Source organism: Mobula hypostoma, chromosome 25, assembly GCF_963921235.1.
Source record: "Mobula hypostoma chromosome 25, sMobHyp1.1, whole genome shotgun sequence".
NCBI lineage: Eukaryota > Metazoa > Chordata > Chondrichthyes > Myliobatiformes > Myliobatidae > Mobula > Mobula hypostoma.
The window spans coordinates 44,600,420-44,624,690 of NC_086121.1; the positions used below are offsets into that span (position 1 = coordinate 44,600,420).

Genomic DNA, 24,271 nt, shown 5'->3' on the forward strand with positions numbered 1-24,271 from the left:
ACATAAGAGCAAAGATATGATGCTGAGGTTTTGTAAGGCATTAGTCAAACCACACTTGAACTATTGAAAGCAACTTTGGGCCCCTTATGCAAAAAGGATGTGCTGGCATTGGAGAGGTTCCAGAGGAGATCCACAACAATGATTCTGGGATTGAAAAGGTTAATATACGAGGACCACTTAATGGTTCTAAGCCTGTCTTCACTGGAGTTTAGAAGAATGGGGGGTGGGGGATCTCACTGAAACCAATTCAATATTCTATCAAATATTAAAAGGCCTAAATAGAGTGGATGTGGAGAGGATGTTTTCTATAGCCTAGAACCAGAGGCTGGTCAGTCTGTGGAATTCATTGGCACGAACAGATGTGGAGGCCAAGCCATTGAGTATTTTTAAAGCAGAAGTAGATAGGTTCTTGATTAGTCAGAGCATCAAAGGTTACGAGGAGAAACCAGATAAATGTTTATAGGATTATGAGGGGCATCAACAAAGAAGACAGCTAGTTATCTTTTTCCCCAGAGTTAAAATATCTCCTACTGAAGGCCATGCATCTAAGCTGAGAAGATTTAAGTTCAAAGTAGACGGGTGAGGTAATTATTTTTTTAAACAGAGAGCGGCAGGTGGCTGGAATACGCAGCTAGGGGTGTTAGTAAAGGCAAATATGAAGGTGGTGTTTAACAGGCTTTTAGGAACATAATGTGCAGAAGATAGGAATATATGCAGTTGTGTCAGCAGAGGGACGGGTTTAATCGGCTTTCAATTGCTTGTGTTATGAGCTTGGCCCAACTTTGTGGCTGAAGGACAAGTTCATATGCAATACTGTTCTATATTTATCTGGCACATGGACACTCCACTTTACATATGAGTGGGTGGTCCTGACACGTGCTACATCTCATAAATGAAGCCAGAAAATTTTTAGATTCTTGTAATGATTTATCAGAGTAGGGGATCTGTTTACGGGTAGAAGTTTTAAACAAAAAATCAACTCATTTTTGTGTGGGAAACACGAATCAAATGACTTCTACTTTATTTTGCTTTAAATGCTTAAAAATACTTTTTGGTGCCATTGACAGTCTCTTCCCATCTTGTGTGTAAACTGCATGTGAACATCCTGGAGATTATGCTAAACCAAAATGACAGTTATTTATTTATTTAGTTTGAGATACACCGCAGAACAGGCCCTTCAGGCCCAACGAGCTGCACTGCTCAGCAACCCTAGCCAAATCACACAATTATTTACAATTACCCGTCCCCCCCCCACCCCCATTCTTCTGGAAACTCACACATGCGCTCACAGGAAAGATGTACAAACTTCTTACAGAAGATGCTGGAATTGAATTCTGAACTTCGACACCGAGCTGTAATAGTGCGCTCACCACCAGGCTACCATAGCATCCTAAGTGTATAATGACTATAAGAATAAGAAATTCTCCGACAACCTACATCATCAAATGATAAATAAACTAGTCATTTATGGCATTGCTCTTTGTGGGACATTGCAAATGCATAACTACAACATTGAATGGATAACACTTTAAACTTGAACTCAACTGCGATACTGCAAATGAATAGAATGATAAAGTTCCATATATAAACTCAGATATTTCACATGTGCTGCATGTTTTACCTTGTTCTGATAAGAATCCAAGTTAAGATCTTCTAAATGGAAAAAATAAATTTCTCATTTATAACATTTTTAACAATATACATAATCACAATTTAAATCAGTACCAACGTTTCAGATACCAATTGAGCAAAGACAGTAAAGATATCTGATCAAATCCTCTCACCTCAGGCCATTTGATAATGAGTGGTCTATTTTTATCTTGAAAAAGACACAGAAGTGCTGATTTCTGCTCATTGGCCATCATTTTGCTCAGGGTCTCATTCTCCTCGCCTTCCTTTTCTAACACCTTTTCCACAAAATAAAAAGTCTGCTGTTAGACATAGGAAATCATAATCAATAACAGAAATGATGGAAGATTTTGGTCAGTTAACCTGAGTAAAGAAGCCGCAGCACTGTATGGCAGTTTATTGTAGTTTGCAGTCTCATATTGTACCTTCCTTTTATAATTTCTTGCATTATTTGCAATGCCATCGCGTTCCCTCCGATCTGGTCGACATTTATATGTCGGGCGGCACCTATTTAATTAGCTTGTTTATTTCGGCTTTTTTCTTAAAGATGTGCTGGGTGCGTTCCGGACACCACTGTACCCCTGCATGCTTCGCGGCAATGTATTGGTCCACAGCCCAGAGGTTGGGGACCACTTCAGTAATTTATGGGAATAGGCGGGAAATGAACAGAAAGAAAATAACCAAGGAAATTGGGTGTACAATAATTCAAAAGTTGGTTGTCCTGATGCTGCAAGAGTAATAAAAAGTGCCATTCAAAAAGGGGCGATGACACAGAAATGCTGTGCCAAAATTACAGAGACAAAGAGCCATAATCCATCCATGACAGGAGTTATCAAGGAAAGGAATGTTTTACACATGTGGTGGAACAATAACATCTGGAATGACAGGAATGTGATGAATGTAAAAATGGAACACAAAGCAAAGAGTAATTCATCCTGCAAAGAATATGAAAACAACATCGGGTATAAGGGAGGACCAGACATGTAAAGACTTGTGCAATTAAGGGAAGCTTCAAGAGATTTGCAAAGCCTTAAATGGGGAGAGATATGTGAAGTAATTCACGATTACAGTCATCAGTTGCACTGGAAGGTTTTGATGAAACCGCGTAAAACCTACTACCTGCTGCTTTGTTTGGATGGAGCAACTCTGGCTGACTTCTTCAAGAGTGCCCAGTCCACCAGCCCATGGTAACTCAGGATCAGACAAAACAACACATTAGGGAAAACTGTGTATGTGGGAAAGGCTATCTATTGAAGACCAGAATAAAATCTACCCAGGGATTGGTCCTGTAAAATATATACCAAATTGAATAGACCCAGATGCAGATACTGGATATTCAGCCTATATGAGGATCAACTGGAAAGCTGGAAGTGGTCTCTGAGATAAGCGAGTGGATAGGATTTCCACAATCCACGCTGACACAAAGGGATTGAAAAATGTAGAATGCATAGTCCCTTAATCTAATTGACATGCAAATGAGACATCTGAGGCCACTTACTTCAAGAAAGGAAGAGTACAGGAGCAAAGGAATCAACCTAGGGTTACATGTACACAAGGAGAAATATACACTTAGGCTAACAAGATTTTAAAACACTCATTTCCATTGGGAGAGATACGAAGAGTTAAATTAAACTTCTACTGTGATCACCACACTGGCATCTTCATGGGAGGTTTGGTGAGAGGTATGCCCTCTGATACTATCTCCGCCACCTGGAGAGGGATGGGCTCCGCCAGGTTTCAGATGCCCAAGACACGCTGTACGAGGAGCATACCAAAAAAAGCTTGTCATGACGACGCCCCAATGACTCCATCAGGAGGTAAGGGCAGGCACACACACACACACACACACAATCAACATAGTGAAGCTGGTGAGTGGAGGGTGGTGAAACTGTTCTGATTGTGTGTGTGACACCATCAACAGGTGGATATGGTGAGTAGAGAGGACAGTGGCCAGCATATGACATTTTTTGACTGATAACACTGGACAACGAAGATTTTGTTTCCTGAATACCTTTAGGTGTATCTTATGAATTTTGGGCTACTGATCATGAAAATCACCAGGAAATTTCCCTATCACGCACAATTTTTTGAAATCACTTATGTTTATTATTTCAATTCATAATTCAAGTCAATTAAAATGTTGTCTACAATGTAAGCTGGAAAGTTTCCTATCTTGTCCAGGCATGCTTGGGCAGGCTTAGGTGGCACGGTTGCTGCATGGCAGGACAGGTTTTAGTAATAATTATTGGGTTCAGTACTATAAGGATGGAATTTGCTATCACCATGCACAAACATTTCTATGAAGGATTTTGATATTTGAGACAGATGCTTCCCAGAATAACTGATGCCAAGATTAAAGAAAGCATTTTTGTTGGTCCACAAATCAAACAGGTCATCAATGACAGGCAATTTGAAGAATTTCTAGTGGGACTGGAGAAAGTCACATGGAAGGCATTCAAGGAAGTTGCTGAAATTTTCCTCAGCATCTACAGAGCACCTAACTACATGCAGCTGGTTGAAAGCATGCTTCAAGCATATAAAATCATAAAATGCAACATGTCACTAAAGATCCATTTTCTGCATTCCCATTTAGACTTCTTCCCTGCAAATCTCGGTGCTGTTAGTGACGACCATGGTGAAAGGTTTCACCAGGACATTGCGGTCATGGAGAAAAGATACCAGGGCAACTGGAATCCATCAATGCTGGCAAATTATTGTTGGACACTTAAGCGAGAAGCCTCAGACACTGAGCACAAATGAAAATCATTAACAAAATATTTTTAACTTGGATGAACTATTGCAAAGCATCAGCACCATTATGCAATTAAACACATTAGGGTTAATTTGTTGTTTCTCCAAATCCCTACGTGATACAAGTAGTCTGAAATTATATTTGTGTTCATCTTCAAGCAGTCTATCATAAACAAAAAATTCTGAGGAAGCGACACTTTTGAAAAAAATTGTTGTCCAGTGTAATGTCTATTTCTTCTGGAAATTGACATTATCATGTTTTCATCAAGGTCATTTTTTTTCAATTGAATAACTGATAAAATCCTGTAACTAGATTCCAATCAAACAAAACTGTTGAATTTTGATCTTCTCTTCTAAGGAAATATCAATCTCACAGTGTAAGAAACAACAAATAATTTTACAATTTAATTTACAATTAAAATTACATTTTAAAATCGAAACTATATATAGCTGTTACCTGACACTGAACACAAGGTGAGTGATAATGTATGAATTCTGGTGATTTGGGGAAATAAGCCTTTAGTCTATGCCATGTTTCATCAGAGACAAGTCTTCTTTCACTTTCAGACGTGCATAAGTCTCCTGTTGAAAAGATTTGTAAATTATTCAATGTTTTTGTTCATTCTGTTAAATTTCAGACATGAATGTTTCTCTGTTCCTAAAAATCTTTCCAAGTCTATAAATTTGCTGACAGTACAACTGCTGGCAGAATTTCAGATGGTGACAAGAGGGCGCACAGGAGTGAGATACATCAGCTGGTTGAGTGATGTTGCAGCAACAACCTAGCATTCAACGGTAGTGAAATCGAAGAACTGATTGCGGACTTCAGAAAGGGCAAGTCAAGGGAACACACACCAGTCTTCATAGAAGGATCAGAAGTGGAAAAATTGGGTAGTTTCAAGTTCCTGGGTGTCAATATCTCTGAGGATCTCTCCTAGGAGATATGGTATGTCACAAACGACACACAAATTTCTACAAATGTTCCACGGAGAGCATTCTAACTGGCTGCATCACCATCTGAGGGGCTATTGCACAGGATCAAAATAAATTGTGAACTTAGTCAGCTCCGTGATGGGCACTAGCCTCCCCAACATACAAGACATCTTCAAGCAATGTCTCCAAATGGCAGCATCTATCAGTATGGACACTCACTACGCTGGACATGCCATCTTCTCACTGCTATCATCAGGGAGGAAGTACAGAAGCCTTGAAGGCACACACTCAATCATTCAGGAACAGGTTCTGCCATCTGATTACTTTTTATAGTGTCTATAAAAGTATTCCCCCCCCCGGAAGTTTTCATGTTTTATTGTTTTACAACATTGAATCACAGTGGACTTAATTTGGCTTTTCTTGATGCTGCTCAACAGAAAAAGACTCTTTCGTGTCAAGCTGAAAACAGATCTCTACAAAGTGATCTAAATTAATTCTAAATATAAAACACAAAATAATTGATTGCATAAGTAATCACCCCCCTTTAACAAGACACACAAAAACATCACTGGCGCAGCCAATTGGTTTTAGAAGTCACCTAATTAGTTAAATGAAGACAACACACACAAAATGCTGGAGAAACTCAGCAGGCCAGGCAGCATCTACAGAAAAGAGTATTGTCGATGTTTCGAGCCGAAACCCTTCGGCAGGACAAGAGAAAAAAAGTTGAGGAGTAGATTTAAAAGGTGGGGTGAGGAGAAAGAGAAGCACAAGGTGATAGGTGAAACCTGAGGGGGGAGGGATGAAGTAAAGAACTTGGAAGTTGATCAGTGAAAGTGATGGAAGGGCATGGAAGAAAGAGAAATGGGGAACTATTTTTGGAGACCTGTGTGCAGCCAAGGTGTTTCAATTGATTGTAGTAAAAATACACCTGTATCTGGAAGGTCCAACTGTCGGTGAGTCAGTATCCTGGCAAAAACTACATCATGAAGACAAAAATACTCCAAGTAACTCCACAGAAAGGTTATTGAAAAGCAAAGTCAGGAGATGGATACAAGAACATTTCCACCCCTTGGAGTACAGTTAAGTCAATTAAGAAATGGAAACAATATGACACAGCTGTAAATCTGCCTAGAGCAAGCCGTCCTCAAAAACTGAGTGACCATGTAAGAAGGGGACAAGTGAGGGAGGCCACCAACTCTAGAGCAGTTACAAACTTCAGTGGCTGAGATGGGAGAGACTGCACATACAACAACTCACATCAAAGTTGCTGGTGAACGCAGCAGGCCAGGCAGCATCTCTAGGAAGAGGTACAGTCGACGTTTCAGGCCTTCTTAGAGATGCTGCCTGGCCTGCTGCGTTCACCAGCAACTTTGATGTGTGTTGCTTGAATTTCCAGCATCTGCAGAATTCCTGTTGTTTACATACACCAACTGTTGCCCAGGTGCTTCACCAGTTGCAGCTTTATGGGAAGGTGGCAAAGAGAAAGACATTGTTGAAAAAATCTCACATGAAATCTCACCTAGTGATTGCCAGAAGGCAGAAGGGAGACTTTGAAGTCAGTTGAAAGAAGGTTTAATGGTCCAATGAAACCAAAATTGAGCTTTTGGCCATCAGAGTAAACTCCATGTTCGGCATAAGCCAAACACTACACATCATCAAAAACACACCATCCCTACTGTGAAGCATGGTGGTGGCTGCATCATGCTGTGGAGATGCTTCACTGCAGCAGACCGTGGAAGACTTGTGAAGGTAAAGGGTAAAATGAATGCAGCAAAATACAGGGGAATCCTGGAGGAAAACCTGATGCAGTCTGCAAGAGAACTGCGACCTTGGGAGAAGATTTGTTTTCCAGCAAGATAATGACCCCAAGCATAAAGCCAAAGCTACACAGGAAAAACTTAAAAACAACAAAGTTAACATCCTGGAGTGGCCAAGTCAGAGTCCAGACTTCAATCCAATTGAGAATTTGTGGCTAGATTTGAAAATGGCTGTTCACTCTTGATCCCCATGCAATCTTACAGAGCTTACGCAGTTTTGTAAAGAAGAATAGGAAAGTTGCAGTGTCCAGATGTGCAAACCTGACAGACCTATCCAGACAGACCCACGGCTGTAATTGCTCCCAAAGCTGCATCTACTAAATACTGACTTGAAGGGGGTGAATACTTATGCAATCAATTATTTTGTGTTTTATATTTGTAATTAATTCAGATCGCTTTGTAAAGATCTGTTTTCATTCTGACACAAAAGTCTTTTTCTGTTAATCAGTGTCAAAAAAGCCAAATTAAATCCACTGTGATTCAATGTGGTAAATCAATAAAACATGAAAACTTCAAGGGGAATGAATACTTTTTATAGGCATTGTATATATTTTTACTGAAATTAAAGTCTTTTTTTCCTATTATGTATTCCTGTTAAGCCAACAAATTTCACAACATATGCTGGTGATATTAAACCTGATTCTGAAGTCTTACAAAGAAATTCTGTACTGTTTAGCATATCACTCTTGAAGCATTGGAGTTTTCATTAGATTGCATGTCTCAAAGGTTACGATATTCATCTAATCAAAAACAGGTCATCTAAGCTGCTACCTGATGTGTGTCTGAAAACTGGAATGCATGTCACCATGGGGCAACAGGCTCCAAACCTCTAACAACTTAGTCCAAACAAATTGGAGTGAAGATTCTACCTAAAAGCTTACTAATATGTTTATAGTTCTTGGTGTGTATCTATTTCTGTCCAAGAACATGGTTGCACAGGTTCATCAATGCAATGCTCTAGACCCATGCTTCTTTAGCAATGAGAAACGAGGGAGTTAGCTGACAATTCAGTTTGTCAGCTTCTTATACATGAAGCATTCAAAACATGGATGACATTTAGGTTTGGACTTGTAAATGGCATGTAACCTTTCTGTCACACAGTTCCAAACAATGATTATATTGAACAGGGAGAGCATCTCACTACTCCCCATTGACAAAGAGTGGCATTACCATTGACAAATAACAGTAAATCGTTAATTTATATGACTGGGAAAAAAAGTCACAAATTTTAAATACTGTTAATATTTATATAAAATTGAAAACAAACTACAAAATCCTATTTTTGTTTATAGGTGAAGGAAGAAACAGTCTAATTTCTTCTTACTATCCTACAATAAAGAATTTGACTTAGCAGAGTGATCTTAGACTAAATGGCTTCCTCATTTGCCACTCAATTCTCTCAAAAGTTATTTATCCAGTCACACCCATATCCTGTATAAAGCAACAGTCATACTTAATAATACTCCGTTTCTTATTATCAACAACCTTTTATTAAATCCTTGTTCAATTTCATTCCATTATCAGCTTCACTTTTTCCAATGACAGCTTCCATTAGCAAAGTAAAATAGTGACTAGATCTTTTGCTAAAGATTTTTAAATCTATGACTTCAAAAAACAGAACCTCTTGCGAGAGGAACAACTTAACCTTTTTTTGTCTTTGTCAAAACCTCATAATTTTCAAAACTTACCTTTTACACCTCCCTGCTTCAAGGAGAACAATACTAACTTTTCCCAAGTTTTTCTGACTGGAGTCCATTACCCACAGTAGTATTCTGACAAACCTCTGACGTATTTTCTAATGGCTTTATATACTGTAATTTCCAAAGTGTGGTCTCCAAAATCAGATGCAGTTTGAAGCCCAATCATTTTTGAAGTAGTAGCAGCCTGCTTTCATATCCTGTACATCTGTTAACTAATAATCCTAAGTGTTTTCTAATCACCTTATCATCCTTCCCAGCACCTTTAGGTAATAGCCATTCTAGCTTTTCTGCTGATTTTCAGTTTCCAAAATCATATCAACAACATGCTCTCTTTCCACATTAATTTTCCCCAAGATGAATTATTTAACATTTCTTCACACTCAACTTCACCTGGAAGTCTTCGGTTCATTCCATTTGTGAACACCATTCTAGCATATTCATCTACCTTCATCACTCTTACATAGCATTATGGTTTTCTTATTATCCCTATACCATCTTCAACTTCATAATTTTGCTCGCCACACTGAAGTCCAGGTCATAAACAAAACCTGATAAAAACAACGGATACAAAACTGATCCATTGAGAATTTCATTGTGAAAAAAACTGGTAGCTGGGGAAACATCCATCCACCACTGCCTTTCGTTCACTATCACTCAGACAATTCTGTAGTCATACACCCACTTTCCCTGAATGTGCATGGCTTCGATATTTGAAGGTAGTCAAACAGTAGTATTTACCTTGCATTAGCCATTTGAAAACCTTCTATTCAACATCACAGCTCCACTTAGATACAACCTCATCAAACAAGTTAATGCAGTCAAGCATCAACTGTAATAATCGTAATAAATGAAATTATAAAATCAATATTCTTGAATAACTCTTGCCAAACTAAATGAGCTGATTGTCTTTCGATAATAATTTTCATTACTTCCCCATTAATTTGAGAGAAACATGAACATACTTGGAGTACAAAGGGCAACTAGACAACAAAGTTTGACATTAGTGCTGATAAAATGCATCAGTTTACATTTGCTTCCATCAGCCATCTTTATGTCCATCTCACCAAAATATTGATAGCTCTGCAGCGTGAGACTGTCTTCCACACTACCTATAACTCCGCCAATCTTTGTGTCATCTACAAATTTAATTTATTGTGCCTCCCACATCCACGTCTTTTATGCATATTATCCTAACACAAATACTGTGAAATTTGCCACAAGTAACCAATCGCACAGACAACTCTTAACCCTCTCTTTGTCTCCTATTGCCAAGCAAATTCTGGATTTAATTTGCTAACCTGCCCTGAATTCATGGGCCCTAAATGTTAGGGCCAGTCTCGCACACAGGATCTCATTAAAGGTTTACATGTGGTCCATGTAAACCACATCACTGCCCTGACTTCATTGATATACTTTATTACTTCTGCAAATAATTCAAATTGGTTAGACAGGCTCTGGTACTGACAAAGCCACCTTGGCTATTTTAACTATCCCCTGCCTTTACAAATAATCAACCTAGAAACCTCACTAGTTAAGAAAGTATGTTTCATTAAGGTCAAATAACTATTGTGTTTCATCACACCATTATCAACAATCACACCCAGCAAGTTACTACATAGAATACTTCAACAGAAGTATGAAGGAACAAGGCTACTTCATAGGACAAGAATAGCTCAGGATTAAAGAGAGTAAAGTCAGAAATTTACAAGAAAAGAATTTCACTGTATTAAATACTTCTTAATTACCATGTGGACAGACAAGGTCTTCATTGAAATTCAGGTCCTCGCTTTCTTCTTTCTCTCCTGTTACTTCATCATCTCCTTCAACAAATTACAACATTAAATGAGCTCTTCAAAAGGTACACAACAAAAATGTCAACTAAACTCAAAACAGTTTATGAGCATAGATTAAATGGTTACATAAACAGTACAACTTCTGGTAAACAATCTAAAATGAGATGATAGTGAGCTAACACTTCTCAAAACAAACTTTTCAAATCACCAATTTTTGTTATAATTTTTTTAAATTTAGAGATGCAATGTGGTAATAGGCCCTTCTGGCCCAATGAGCCCAGTACTGACTACTTACACCCACGTGTCATAGGATTAAACTGGAACACCCAGAGAAAACCCATACAGTCACAGGGAGAACATACAAACTCATCACAGAGAGCTGGTGCTGTAACAGCGCTGTGCAACCGCTTCGCTACCAGCCATCACAAGGAAGCTTTGAAGGGTTGGTCTCATTGTTTGGAATACAATCCTACATGAAATTCAGTTTGAAAGAGATAATCAATTGTTGAATATGTCATGTAAATGAAGGACACCTGGATGTAAATTTTTGTTAATGAGATTGAAGCTTACGATATCCTTAAGGAAGTTACTAACACTTTAGTCTATGAAGGTTCTCACTCATCCAGGTCACTATATATCAAGCAGTAGTAAATCTAGACACCTGAACTTGCTGTGTTGTCTAGAATACATTTTGCCACTCATCTGAGAGGCTCCTTCAGTTCTGATCCATGTGTTCCAGCTTATAAAGTCTGAGTTGTTTAAAGGTATAGCAATCATATGAGGGTCGTTGAGGTAATGAGAAGGCCATTAGTCTTATTTTTGCATGAGTGGAGGTGTGAACTGTTGTGAAGACATGGGGTAGAGATGTTAGGACTGCACTGTAAGTAGCTGATAGGTGGTGTACCTCTGTTCAGGGATGGGTTTTCCAGTTTGACAAAGATGGCTTCTTTAACCCCTCTTTCAAACTACCCGAGTCTCAACCTGAGGTGTAAGCCCTCCTATGTCGGGCCATTAAGACTCGGCTGTATATCTACACCTAAAGGACAAGGGACACTCCTTTGATGATAACAATATGCACATTTTGGATAGGGAAGTCAGGCAGTTTGAACACAGCAAGTCCAGTTGCCTTGATTTACTAATGCTTACTACTTACAGTTTTATATCATTTAAAGTTTCTCATTCTCTGAACAAAGTTTAATTTACATACACTTGGCAATTTGTCATTTAAAGCACTTATTATGGCTTTGTTCAAATGTCGACACTTCAATTAGAAACTATGAGCTCCAGCCACACATCAGCAGACAGTGCCGCTCTCTTGAAATCGGTAGAACCAATTTTCAGGAATATAAAATACACTCAACTCCAGAGTAAGATGTTATACACTGGTAAGATATCTAATTTCTTGTTACCTAACTCTTCTGAAAGAGACATAACTTCTTAGCACTTGGGTAATAATCCTCCTCATAGTCTCCTTCACACAGCCATTCAATTACCTTATATTACTTACACAACTGAAACACAATTTACCTTTTTGCAGAGCACCCACGCTGTCTGCAAGCAGCACCCTTACCTTCCTGCTGCCTCTTACTTCAATTTACCATCTCTTTTTCATTCTGATGTTTGTGTCCTCCTGATCTGTCGTTTATGAGGCCTCTGCAGGTTTGAGGATTAGCACTTTATCTTTCATCTGGGTATGCTGTAGCTATCCAGACATAGCATAAAATTCCCCTACTTCAGGTAACTGCTTTCACCTGCACTTATGATACCAGCCCCATCAGTTTTTCCCTTCAACGCAGCTTGACAGGTCCCTCAGACAAATACGAGAGGTGATTGATAAGTTCATGGCCTAAGGTAGAAGCAGATGAATTATACAGCTCCCGTTACATGCACATTCAGTTCAACTCTTTGACTGATTATGCAGGAAGTCTGAAGTTAATAATTCATCAGTCAATAACTCATCAGGGGTGATTGGTAAGCTCGTGGCCTAAGGTAGAAGGAGATGAGTTATTAACTTCAAACTTTCTGTATAATCACTCAAAGAGTTGACCTGCATGTACATGTAACGGGAGCTGTATAATTCATCTCCTTCTATCTTAGGCCACAAACTTATCAGAGAGAGAGAGTGTGTGCGTGTGTATGTGTGTGTGTGTATATATACATATATATACACACATATATATACACACACATATATACATACATATACACACACACATATACATATATATATACATACATACATATATATATATACATACATATATATACATACACACACATATATATACATACACACACATACATACACACACACATATATATATACATACATATATATATATATATATACATACATATATACACACACACACACACACACATATATATACACACACACACATACAGCTATCTCTATCATACTATCTCTAACAACCCATTTGACTGGGGACTTCTAAAACCCAAACCCACAGCCACCTGGGCCACACAAATAACCCATTGACCTATCTATGCCTAACTATCTCTCTACAACTTAAAACTAATTTTTTCCCCCTTCTCCAGTATCTTTGACCAGAAACATTAACTCTGTTTCTCCTTTGAAAGATGGTGCCTAACCTGGGAATGTATCCATCATTGTTTTGCTTCAGATTTCCAACATCTACAGTCTTTATGATATACATTTATCCCAGCACTGGAAAGCTACTCACTAAGCTCACATATGAAAACACTGCCACAGTTCAGCTGCAACAACAGTATCTGAATGAAAATGATCATATACAGGCCTTAATACTTGTTTCAGAATTTATCCCTAATCGGTTAGCTAAATTCTGGTGTGTTAGGTTGGTGGGGGGAGAAGTTTTTCTCATTAAAATAAACACTGGCCTACAAAAGCACCAAAACCCTATCTCTATAATCTAATAAAGCACTGGCAAGCAGAAAGAAATTGTTTTCCTCCTGTGTTTTTCTTCACTGCGTCTGGGTGAACCAACATGATATCTGCTCATGTCCGCTGTACAACATAATCTGTGCAAGAGAGTACTAATTGCAGCCTGGGAATTAAGCTGATCATATTAATAGATTCTAAAGTTTCTGAGCTTGGCAACTGTGGGTATAAGATATCTATTAAGGAAAATTTATTTATTTTGTTTGTAAAAGAAAAGCTGTTACAATATTTTGCAGCAGCTAGATTGTATGGAAAATTTTTAACCCAATTTTTCCAGTGGTTTACCTTGTAGACATGGGACCAGAAAGGGAAATTACCTTTTAATATTTTTCTATTTCCTTACGGACCAGGCTAAGTGTTCTGCTACCCACACGGAAACCATGGGCCAAGAGAAAATCTGCAGATGCTGGAAATCCAAGCAACACACACAAAATATTGGAGGAACTCAGCAGGTGAAGCAGCATCTAAGGAAAAGAATAAACAGTCGATGTTTCAGGCCAACAGCCTTCATCAGGACTGTATTTAGTGTGTGTTGCTAAGAAACCATGGGACTCCAATATGACAGGCTATCCTCTTCTTCCTCTGACCACGGTGCATTTCTGAACCTTTAAGTACTTAAGCTCTTCCAGGCATCTGGCAGAGTGTTCTGCCGCCAGTCACCTGCTCTTTCTTACTGTTCAACAAATGGTACCATTTGGATTTAGGCCTGACAAGGAAGAGCAATTCTGCATTTGCCCTAGCTTCCTGCATTCATGGCTGATTTTTGACATCAAATTGGCTTAGGCATGTTTAGTTCTTCATATTTACTACTTACTGGAATACCAAAATGCAAATGTTGTAGCTTGGAAGTGAAATTATATCGTGACTGAAAGACAGAATGATGGCATGTTGCAGATTTGGGTTGTACCACAGCACATCCCAGCTGCATGACTTGATCTTTACCCTTCCCATCCCATCACCTATTGTGCCTTTCAGCTGACAAACCAAAGCAGCTCAGAGGCTGTAATTAACCTCATTACAATTGAGGTATCATTCAAAGAACTAAGTTGTGAACAAAGTTTTCACTCTACAAAAGTGCATTGAGGGAATCAGTTAATTTCGAGAATGAGAAACGTTAAACTAACAGGTCTACATGGAGCTTAAGGATTTACACAATATGCATGCCTTCTAGAGTCTTAACTTTTAGGTGAACCATTAGCATTAAACATCTCCAGAAACCAATCAAGACTGACAAATCCCCGTAGCGTCTGAAGATGATACAGTGAATCATCAAGTTTGTATCCAACAAAAATGCATCCAACAAAAAGGCAAACATACAACAGTGATGTCATTTACAAATTTCCTACAGGAAGTTGGCTGCGTAATTTTTGAAGCATCTATTTCCTCACTTTCCCTCAAAACAAACTTAATTAGAATAATCCTGCTTGGAAAAATACCTTTGGCATGCAAATTGTTTGGACCTTCACCATTGCTTTTCCCATTAGTGCGATTGGAATCATTTTCCTTTCCATCCAGCTGATCAAGTGCTAGTTGGCGCCAGCTCCGAAGTGAAGTTTTCCCCACCCAGTATCCTTCATGGCTAGGAAAGTCACAGAAATTGAAATCTAATATATTCCTTAGCTTAAAAAAACACTTAACCATCAATTCCTAGGTTTATAAACCTGACAGTTAATACTATAGTGGATTCAAACTGTTTTGGGGGAAAAACTCAAACCATTCTAGAAAATAAGAAAAGCTTTTAAATCAGAGAAAAATTGCAATTTTTAAATTTATGTAGAACATTAGATACTGTTAGTTACCCTGCCATACTCACTTATTCATGAAGCAATAAGTTGTTACACAACTCCCCTGCTAATTACCAAATCTGCTTAATTTTCATTCCATTGAAAGCATTGGAATGAGATTATGTGGGTTTGTTAGTGGGCAGGGAACCTGCTGTGCAAGATTGCAATCAAAGTGATGAAATTATATTTTAACTTTCTGTATTCTGTATGTTGTGCCTTAGCAACACTGGACTATTTAAACAAAACCGCTAAAGATAATTAAATAATTTTCGCCTCTACGTGCTAGTCCTAAAAATGCATTAATCATCTCTCTAGTTGGCTGTTTTGCTCAGCTTGTATCATGGTCGCAGAAAAATCAAGAGCAATATTTATGCCATGCATAACTGATTCCTGCCTTGTTTTTAGGAAAAGCAGATATATCAACACATTAAAAATTCTGTGTACAAGTGTCACATACTATTTCTTGTCAAATATTTTATGTCAGCGTGAAAGAATACCATTTGAACATTTGTACTGAAAAATCTCAAAAAGATATAAACATTGATACTACAAATGGGTCACTTATTAAACCATCAAAGAAACTTAAAAACAAGAGAAAATCTGCAGATGCTGGAAATCCAAGCAACACACACAGAATGCCGGAGGAACTCATCAAGCCAAGCAGCATCTATGGAAAAGAGTTCAGTTGATATTTTGGGCCAGGTCCTGGCTGAGACCCAGGACTCAGCCCAAAACGTCGAGTGTCCTCTTTTTCACTGATGCTACCTGGTCTGCTGAGTTCCTCCAGCATTTTGTGTGTGTTGCTTGTATCAAAGAAACTTAAATGGTTTTGGAACTGCATGTTCTAACATCCTTAAAATATGCCCTATAATAACAGAATGCATTTTATACCAACAGCATATGTATTAATATCTCTTAAAATACTACTTCCAAAGCGTCAAAATGTCTTCCTGCCTAGACATTTTTACCTCAATCATTACAATATGCTAAAAACTACTGTAGGACATTCTGAATAAGTAGTTTGCAGAGCCTCCCAACAGACGTTTCAAAGTAGACGTCTGTGGCTTCTGATGCTAAAAGTATTATAAGTGTTTTGAAGTACATCCTTCCTAGCTAGTCATGGATTGAAGTCACACCCGATTCAATGTGTCATTTAGGCCAATGTTTGTAATGATACATAACAACATTGGAAACTAGGATGTAATCAATAACATTTATTGCCCTTCCGTTGCATTCAAAAAGCTTTGTTTGAGAAAAAGTTATTTTATGAGCTGTCTGTTAATTGTGTTCCATTTTCATGAAAATTCCAGGTTCCAAAATCATTTAAAGAATGGATGAAGCAGTTGTCAATATGACCATTGGAATGGTGTATAAAAGCAATTAAGTCTTGCTACAGAGTACTAATAAAACCACATCAAGAACTGTGAGTATAGTATTTTTTTAAGGTTCTTTGTTTTTCACTATTCAGGCTCCTATGGTATCACCACAGCTATACAGACTCACATGAGTGAGTTTGAAATGATTTTAGTTCAGCGTTAGAGACAATGAATGCCTCAACTGAAAGACATTAATGAAATGCCTTTTGTGTAACAAATAATTGTTTGACCAATTTTTCCCTAATATTGATTAGTTATGCTAATGGAATAACTGGATTCTAATTTTTGTAACTGGTCTGCTTGTTTGAAAACACACAACAATTGCTAATTAGCTTTGTCAGATGTTATGGTGCAAAATTTTTTATGTGATTGGTAGAAAAAAAGAAATAGGTCAAAGAACATTATCTTGATAAAGCATACTTCAGGTTTAGAAAAGATCTACAATTGCTTAATCAGTACTGCCAGCCAAAAATCTAAATAAATGTTCTTGGCAGACAACTATGCTGAAAGAAACCTCACCTACTGTCCTCCCACAAGTACAAAACTACTAGTGAGCTCATGGTTAAAGCTGAAAAGGTGATCAATTTCAGGATCTTCAAGCATTGCCCACACCTTCCTGGAAGATAAAACTGATATGAGAGTAAGAGAAGACTGCTGCTATATTAACTGCCCTGTGACTTACTTTTGACCCAACAAACAATCAAATTATCCCTCACTGGGTAATCTGTGATTTCTGACAAAAGTTAAAATCTTATATTTGTCCACTGATTTATTCACCTCTTCAAAAGATTCCTTAAGTATAGATTTATGGTCACTTTCTCTGATCAGCCAAAAAATTTGAAGTAAATCATTTACTCTTCTTTTCCTTGGGCAGTCCTTTGAGATTGACGATGACTTGCTTCCACTCCAGTTCTTTGGTTTCCAAGGTGACCAACGAGTCTCATGCAAGATTCACAAGTACCACTACAAATGGTGCACATGCTGCTGGACAGAGCAGGCGGATGGTTACAGAGGATGTTGTGTGCTTCTTTCACTCTTTGTACTTGGTCTCTGTAAGCTGCTGTTGAGTGATCCAAGATGCTCTGTGCCATCTCCACACTGAGTGAGCCAGGGATCCCCAAGACTCAGGAAGGGATTACTTTTCAACACATTGCTGCAAACGTCCTTGAAATGTATTTCCTATCCCTCAGACAAATATTTTGTCATGGTAAACTTGGAAGAGGGCAATTATTACAGGAGGCCAGTGTTAGGAAGCCGTCGACATGTCTCATCCTTTGGAGCTGGGCTGATCTAATTCAAGCCTTGATGCTGGGCTAGAAGATATTGACACTAAATTTGGAGGATTTTACTAAAACAGCAACTTGTACTACTTCTTTTAGTTTTTTAAGTTACTTTCCTACAGTTGATTGCCTACATTATTCACTCTATTCAGGATGGAGCAATTTCCTGACAGTAGATGTTTGGCTAACTGGCATTTACTTTGATTTCAGCTGAAGATGTTTAGGAGCATTATTTTCTTTATCATTCTCCTTTTCATCTGTTGATTTTAGTGAGTCCATATCGCTGGTATAAAATTATTTTCCTTAGGGTATCCAGCACATTACATCCTCTTACCCCACTGCACATGGTCTTATTAAATAAGTATTCCATATACTTACCGCTTCCTTCTTTTGATTTAACCCATGTTTCCTTTGACAGTTTTCCTAATTTTAGTTTTCTTAAAAGTGCTTTTGATATTGTTGCAAATTCTTCTCCTGCGAGCTTTCTGAATCTACTTTGACATTTTTAATAATCTCTGAATACAGAATCTGTGCTAAATTTTGCAAGTTTCTGTACATGTGATTTATATTTTATATTTTCTTTGCTTTAAGATAATTCTGGCAAATATCTTAAAAACAGAGGTGGATCGCCTGCCCTCTTAAGAGTACAAACTAGTTCAATAATCACAAATTACTGCACACTTCCGAGTCATCTTCTGTTGCTAACCCATTAAGAGATTTGTGCAAACACATCAATATTAGGCTTAGCTTGATTTAGAATATTACTGTTTCATACTTCACTATTTAATGTTCAAAGTTCAAAGTAAATTTATTATCAAATACATATGTCATTATATACTACCCTGACATTTGTTTTCTTGCAGGCATTTAGAGGAAAAGTGTATAGATGATGAGAGGCATTGATCGTGTGGATAGTCAGAGGCTTTTTCCCAGGGCTGAAATGGCTAGCACGAGAGGGCACAGATTTAAGGTGCTTGGAAGTAGGTACAGAGAAGATGTCAGGGGCAAATTTTTTTCATAGAGAATGGTGAGTGCGTGGAATGGGCTGCCAGCGACTGTGGTGGAGGCTGATACGATACAGTCTTTTAAGAGACTCCTGCACAGGTATATGGAGCTCAGAAAAATAGAGGACTATAGGTAACCCTAGGTAATTTCTCAGGTACAGATTTGTGGGCTGAAGGGCCTGCATTGTGCTGTAGGTTTTCTACGTTTCTATGAAAATAAAAATACAATAGTATTAATGAAAAACTATAAATCTATAAATACTGATAAACAACCATTGTGCAAAATAAGTCAAATCATGCAATTTAAAAAGTAAGTAAATAATACTGAATTGTAGTCCTTGAAAGTGATTCTTTAGGTTGTGGAGTCATTTCAGCATTGAGGTGAATGAAGTTATCCATGCTGATTCAGGAGCCTGATGGTTGTAGGTTAATAAATGTTCTTGAATCTGGGTATATGGCATCTAAGGCTCCTGTATCTCCAGCCTGATGGTAGTAGCGAGAAGAAAGTATGAAATGGATGATGTGGGTTTTGATGATGTATGCTTCTTTCTTGGGGCAGTGCTCCTTGCAAATGTGCTCAATGATGAGGAGGGCTTTACCATTCATGGGCATTGTTGTTTCCATACCAGACCATGACACACATAGTCAGGATACTCTCCACTATGTATCTACATATGTTTGTCAAAGCTTTAGCTGACATGCTGTATTTACACAAACTTCTATGAAATAAATTGGTCCCAGTATGATCCTCTGATATGGTAACACCAAGGAATTTAAAGTTATTCACCCTCTTCATCTCCAATTCCCAAGGACTGGCTCATCGACCTCCAGTTTCTTTATCCTGTATTAAATACAGCTCTTTGGCTTTGCTAGCATTAAATGAGAGAAAAGGAAGCTGAGGGGTGAACTGATAGAGGTATCGTTTTCCCCATAGGAGTATTAAAAACATGAAAGTATACATCTCAGATGAGAAAGTGATATAAAGGGGATCTCAAAGGAAAGTTATGTTTTGTTTTAAACACCAAACATACTTGATATCACAAACTTGATATCATGCCAGAGGGTGTGGTGGAATCAGATACAACCACTACATTTAGAGAATAGGCAAGGCAGAGAAGAACTCGATCCTATTGTGGACAAATGGGATTAAGTGCAGATAAGCAAAATGGATGACATGGTATAAGACCATAAAACATAGGAGCAGAATTAGGCCATTCAGCCCATCAAGTCTGCTCCACCATTCCATCATGGCTGATCCTGGATCCCACTCAACCCTATAAACCTGCCTTCTCGCCAGATTCTTTGATGCTTTGACCGATCAGGAAACGATCAACTTCCGCCTTAAATACACGCATGAACTTGGCCTCCAGCTCAGTCTGTGGCAGAGCATTCCACGGATTTATTACTCTCTGGCTAAAAAAATTCCTCCTTACCTCTGTTCTAAACGGTCGTCCCTCAGTTTTGAGGCTATGCCCTCTAGTTCTGGATACCCACACCACAGGAAACATATGCTGAAGGACCTGAATTCTGTACAACATGACTATGACTCTATCATTAACTTCATTCACATTATGATCACAATTAGATAATTAGTTAGCTAAATCTAGCTCATTAGTCACAAGCCTGAGTGCCTGAATGTCATTCTAGATTTTCCACTTCTGTAGGATCTGGAATCATAATCTTTTGACTACACATCTCTACAATAGAATGATCAATCATTTACTTCATTGTTACGTGTGGAATCTTGCTCACTTTCAAGGACCCTACAACTTATGTTATCAGTTTTGTCTTTTTCTCTCTCTTCCTTTATTTTCACAGTTTGTCTTCTTTTGCACATTGGTTGCTTGTCAGCCTTTGGCTATAGCTTTCCACTGACTCTATTGTATTTCTTTGTTCTTCTAAGAATGCCAAGAAGAAAATGAGCCTCAAGCACGGTTACATATACTGTATGTACATTGATAATAAATTCACTTTGAACTTTGCTGTGTACACGGTAAAACCTGTTTCTCCATACAGTGTAGCTACACATCAAAAAATACGTATCAGTACCCAAGTGCATCCAGGCCATTATTTAGATGCAGCATTTACACAAATACATATTTATTTGCTCTTTGCTTTTGTCAGAGAACTTTAAATTAAAATAAAGCTTTGAATTCCCAAAGATACCTTGCAGGTGTGGTATTTATGCACAATGCTGAACTAGTCAGAAGGATGACAATAACAATATAAACTGCTCTACCTGCACCCATGTTGATAGATTTGATTTTCAAAAGAAGTTCATTGAAACTTTAATTTTAGGAGGAGACTTCCGGTAGCGCTCATGGAGTGAAGTCGCGTTCTTGACTCGCTCCATTACCTCTGAGTTTTTTCTCTCTATGGTCAGCTATACTTTAATATCGGCTATGTCTAAGAACGGGAAAGACGGCAAGGATGGTAAACCTCCGGTTAAACCGAAAGCTACGGATCTCCCTCCGACTGAATCACCGGTGACTTTGAAAGCGATATCGGAGTTAATTCAGAGGGAAATTTCAACCTCTGTTAGGGAGATGATTCGTACAGAAATTATGGGCTTTGTTAAAGACCTGATTCATACGGAAATCTCAACTAAGTTCCAGAAAATTGCCGATTTAATTGATAAGATGCAAACATGTATTGCGGAACATCAGTCGGCTATATCTGATCTTCAAAAATCCGCGCAACAAAGTGAGCTTAAGATGGGGAAAGTCGAAGAAACAATTAATGTAATGAAGAAGAAACTTGACTTTTTGACTTTTAAAAACTCTGACTTGGAATCTAGAATGCGACGGCAGAATTTACGAATGATTGGCGTCAGGGAAGCCGTGGAAGCTAACAACCCTATGAAATATTTCTCCCAACTTTTAAAAGATGCATTCCCTACTGTATTTCCTGACCAACCACCGTTACTGGATCGTGTTCACAGAATCCCATCATACTCGTCTAGGTCAGATAGACCGAGGCATGTTATCTTACGTTTTCATTACTTTCAAGACAAGGAGAGACTGTTTCGATTCGCTCGATCTAAAGGTTTCATTGATTTTTCGGATCTTAAGTTCCGATTCGTGGAAGATTTCAGTAAACCAATCTGGGACCAACGGGTCCGTTACAGATCCGTGATGTCGGAATTCTATAAGATGGATTTAAGACCAGCGCTGCTGTACCCTGCACGTCTAAGGATTCGCATGTTAGATGGAGCCCTTCGTTTTTTTGATTCTCCATCGGATGCCCAGAGTTATCTGGATCAACTTTCATCTTCAACATCTTAATTGCCTTTTTTTAAATTTTCTCCGTTGATCGGAGGCTGTGAATTGGTTGGTTTTAACTTTTCTGTGCCCTATTTGGGCAGAAAAGTTTACTTTCGATTTCTTAATATGGCTGCTAAACTTTCTTTTTAACTGCGTCATTTCTTTCTTTTCCCAGGGGATTCTGAGTGGTTACTTCCCTTTTGTCATCTTACGTATTTCCTGTGCGGCCTTAAATTTTGTAGTTTTTTTTTAAATTTTATTCTGTTTTGCTTTTTATAATCATTTTATGTTAATAATCCTATTTTTTTTCTGTTGCTGTGTCTATTTATGAGTTTGAGGTTTATTGTGGTTTTTTTTTAATATATACTTTCCGGCTTTTGTTCTGTTCTGTGTGTATTTTAATTGAGCTAACTTTTTTTTACTTATTTTTTTACTGTTTTACAATTAGCTGACCCTTTTCATATTTATACCTTTTTTTTAGGGAGCGTATACCGGAAGTCATGGGGGTAGTTTTAGCGCTTGCTTCTTTCTGGCGGGTCTGCTTTAGATTTCGCCTTGGGGTCTTGGGGTGGGGGGTGGTGGGAGGGGCTTCACGTTTTAGTTTGTTTCTCTTTGGGCTATATACATTATTGAAGTATTGGTTGCGTCCTTTTCCCCGGTATCTTTTGTATGTTCTGTTTCCTCTCCGGGTTTGTGGGTCGCGCCTATTGTCAATCCTCCTTGTTATGGGTTGACTTTAGGATTTATGGAGTCTATTATTAATTTTGTCTCCTGGAATACTAATGGTCTTAATCATCCTATTAAAAGGAAAAAAGTTTTTAAAGTGTTCCGGAGACTTAAAGCACAAATTTTATTTTTACAAGAGACCCATGTACGGAGGGGGGACAGACTACGTTTTTTCAAATTCTGGAAGGGACAACAATTTCATTCGAACTCCAATGCTAAGATTCGAGGTGTCTCTATTTTTATAGACTCCTCAGTTACTTTTATACAACAGGATATTATCTCTGATCCGAATGGTAGATTTTTACTGGTTAGTGGTTTACTATTTAATAAAAAAGTAGTTTTGGTTAATGTTTATGCTCCTAATATGGATTGTCCGGAATTTTATAAATCATTGTTTGATCAGTTTCCGAATTTGAACGAGTTTTCATTGATTTGGGGCGGAGATCTTAATACCTGTTTATCTCCAGCTTTGGACCGTTCGGCTCCTTTACGGACTTTACCTAATAAATCTGCAAATTTGATAAATTTTTTCCTTTCTGATTCTGGGTCGACGGACATTTGGCGTTTTCTGCATCCTCAGGAAAAAGATTTTTCCTTCTTTTCACATGTTCATCATTCCTATTCAAGAATTGATTATTTTTTCATTGATTCTCGTCTCATTCCTTCAGTGATTAAATGTGATTATGATTCTATAACCATTTCGGATCATGCTCCACTTAAGCTTTCTATTAAAATTATGGCCAATATACCAAACAATAGACAATGGCGTTTTAATTCGCTGTTGCTTCAGGACTCGGACTTTGTTAATTTTATGAATGAACAGATTGAGCTTTTTTTTACAATTAACCATACAGAAGATATTTCGGTTAACACTCTTTGGGACACTTTTAAAGCCTATATTCGGGGTCAGATTATTTCGTATTCCGTTGCTTTGAGGAAGAAACAGAAGCAGGAGGAGATGGCAATTGTGGACAAGATTAAAGAAATTGATAAGAAATATGTTATGGCTCCTTCTGAGGAGCTATACAAACAAAGAACTGAACTTCAAATGGAACACAGTTTACTACTCTCGTCCTCGATTGTAAACCAATTAAAGAAAACAAGAAGTGATTTTTATGTTCACAGTGATAAAATTGGCAAGCTGCTGGCTAATCAATTGAAATCTAATTATGTTAAATCTCAAATCAATCAGATTTATAACCAAAATGATCGATTGATATTGGATCATGTGGGGATTAATCAAACCTTTTGTGATTTTTATTCTTCTTTAT

The 24,271-nt window shown here is 38.0% G+C and overlaps 1 protein-coding gene across 7 annotated transcripts in view; it reads right to left on the reverse strand.

Annotated features, from left to right (window-relative positions):
• usp48 (ubiquitin specific peptidase 48) overlaps window positions 1-24,271 on the reverse strand; it is a 243,158-nt gene that overhangs the window by 53,623 nt on the left and 165,264 nt on the right. For 6 of the 7 annotated variants that reach the window (XR_010016075.1, XR_010016074.1, XR_010016076.1 and 3 more), the window contains 4 exons: window positions 15,004-15,146; window positions 10,579-10,653; window positions 4,838-4,962; window positions 1,785-1,907 (listed from right to left, as the gene is read on the reverse strand). Coding sequence is in view for 3 of the 7 variants with exons in the window: in XM_063033067.1 (XP_062889137.1) it covers window positions 1,785-1,907; window positions 4,838-4,962; window positions 10,579-10,653; window positions 15,004-15,146 (466 nt within the window). In the remaining 4 variants the exon portion in view is untranslated. Of the gene's footprint in view, window positions 1-1,784; window positions 1,908-4,837; window positions 4,963-10,578; window positions 10,654-15,003; window positions 15,147-24,271 lie in introns of those variants that run through there. The other variant, XR_010016077.1, reaches the window with a different exon arrangement.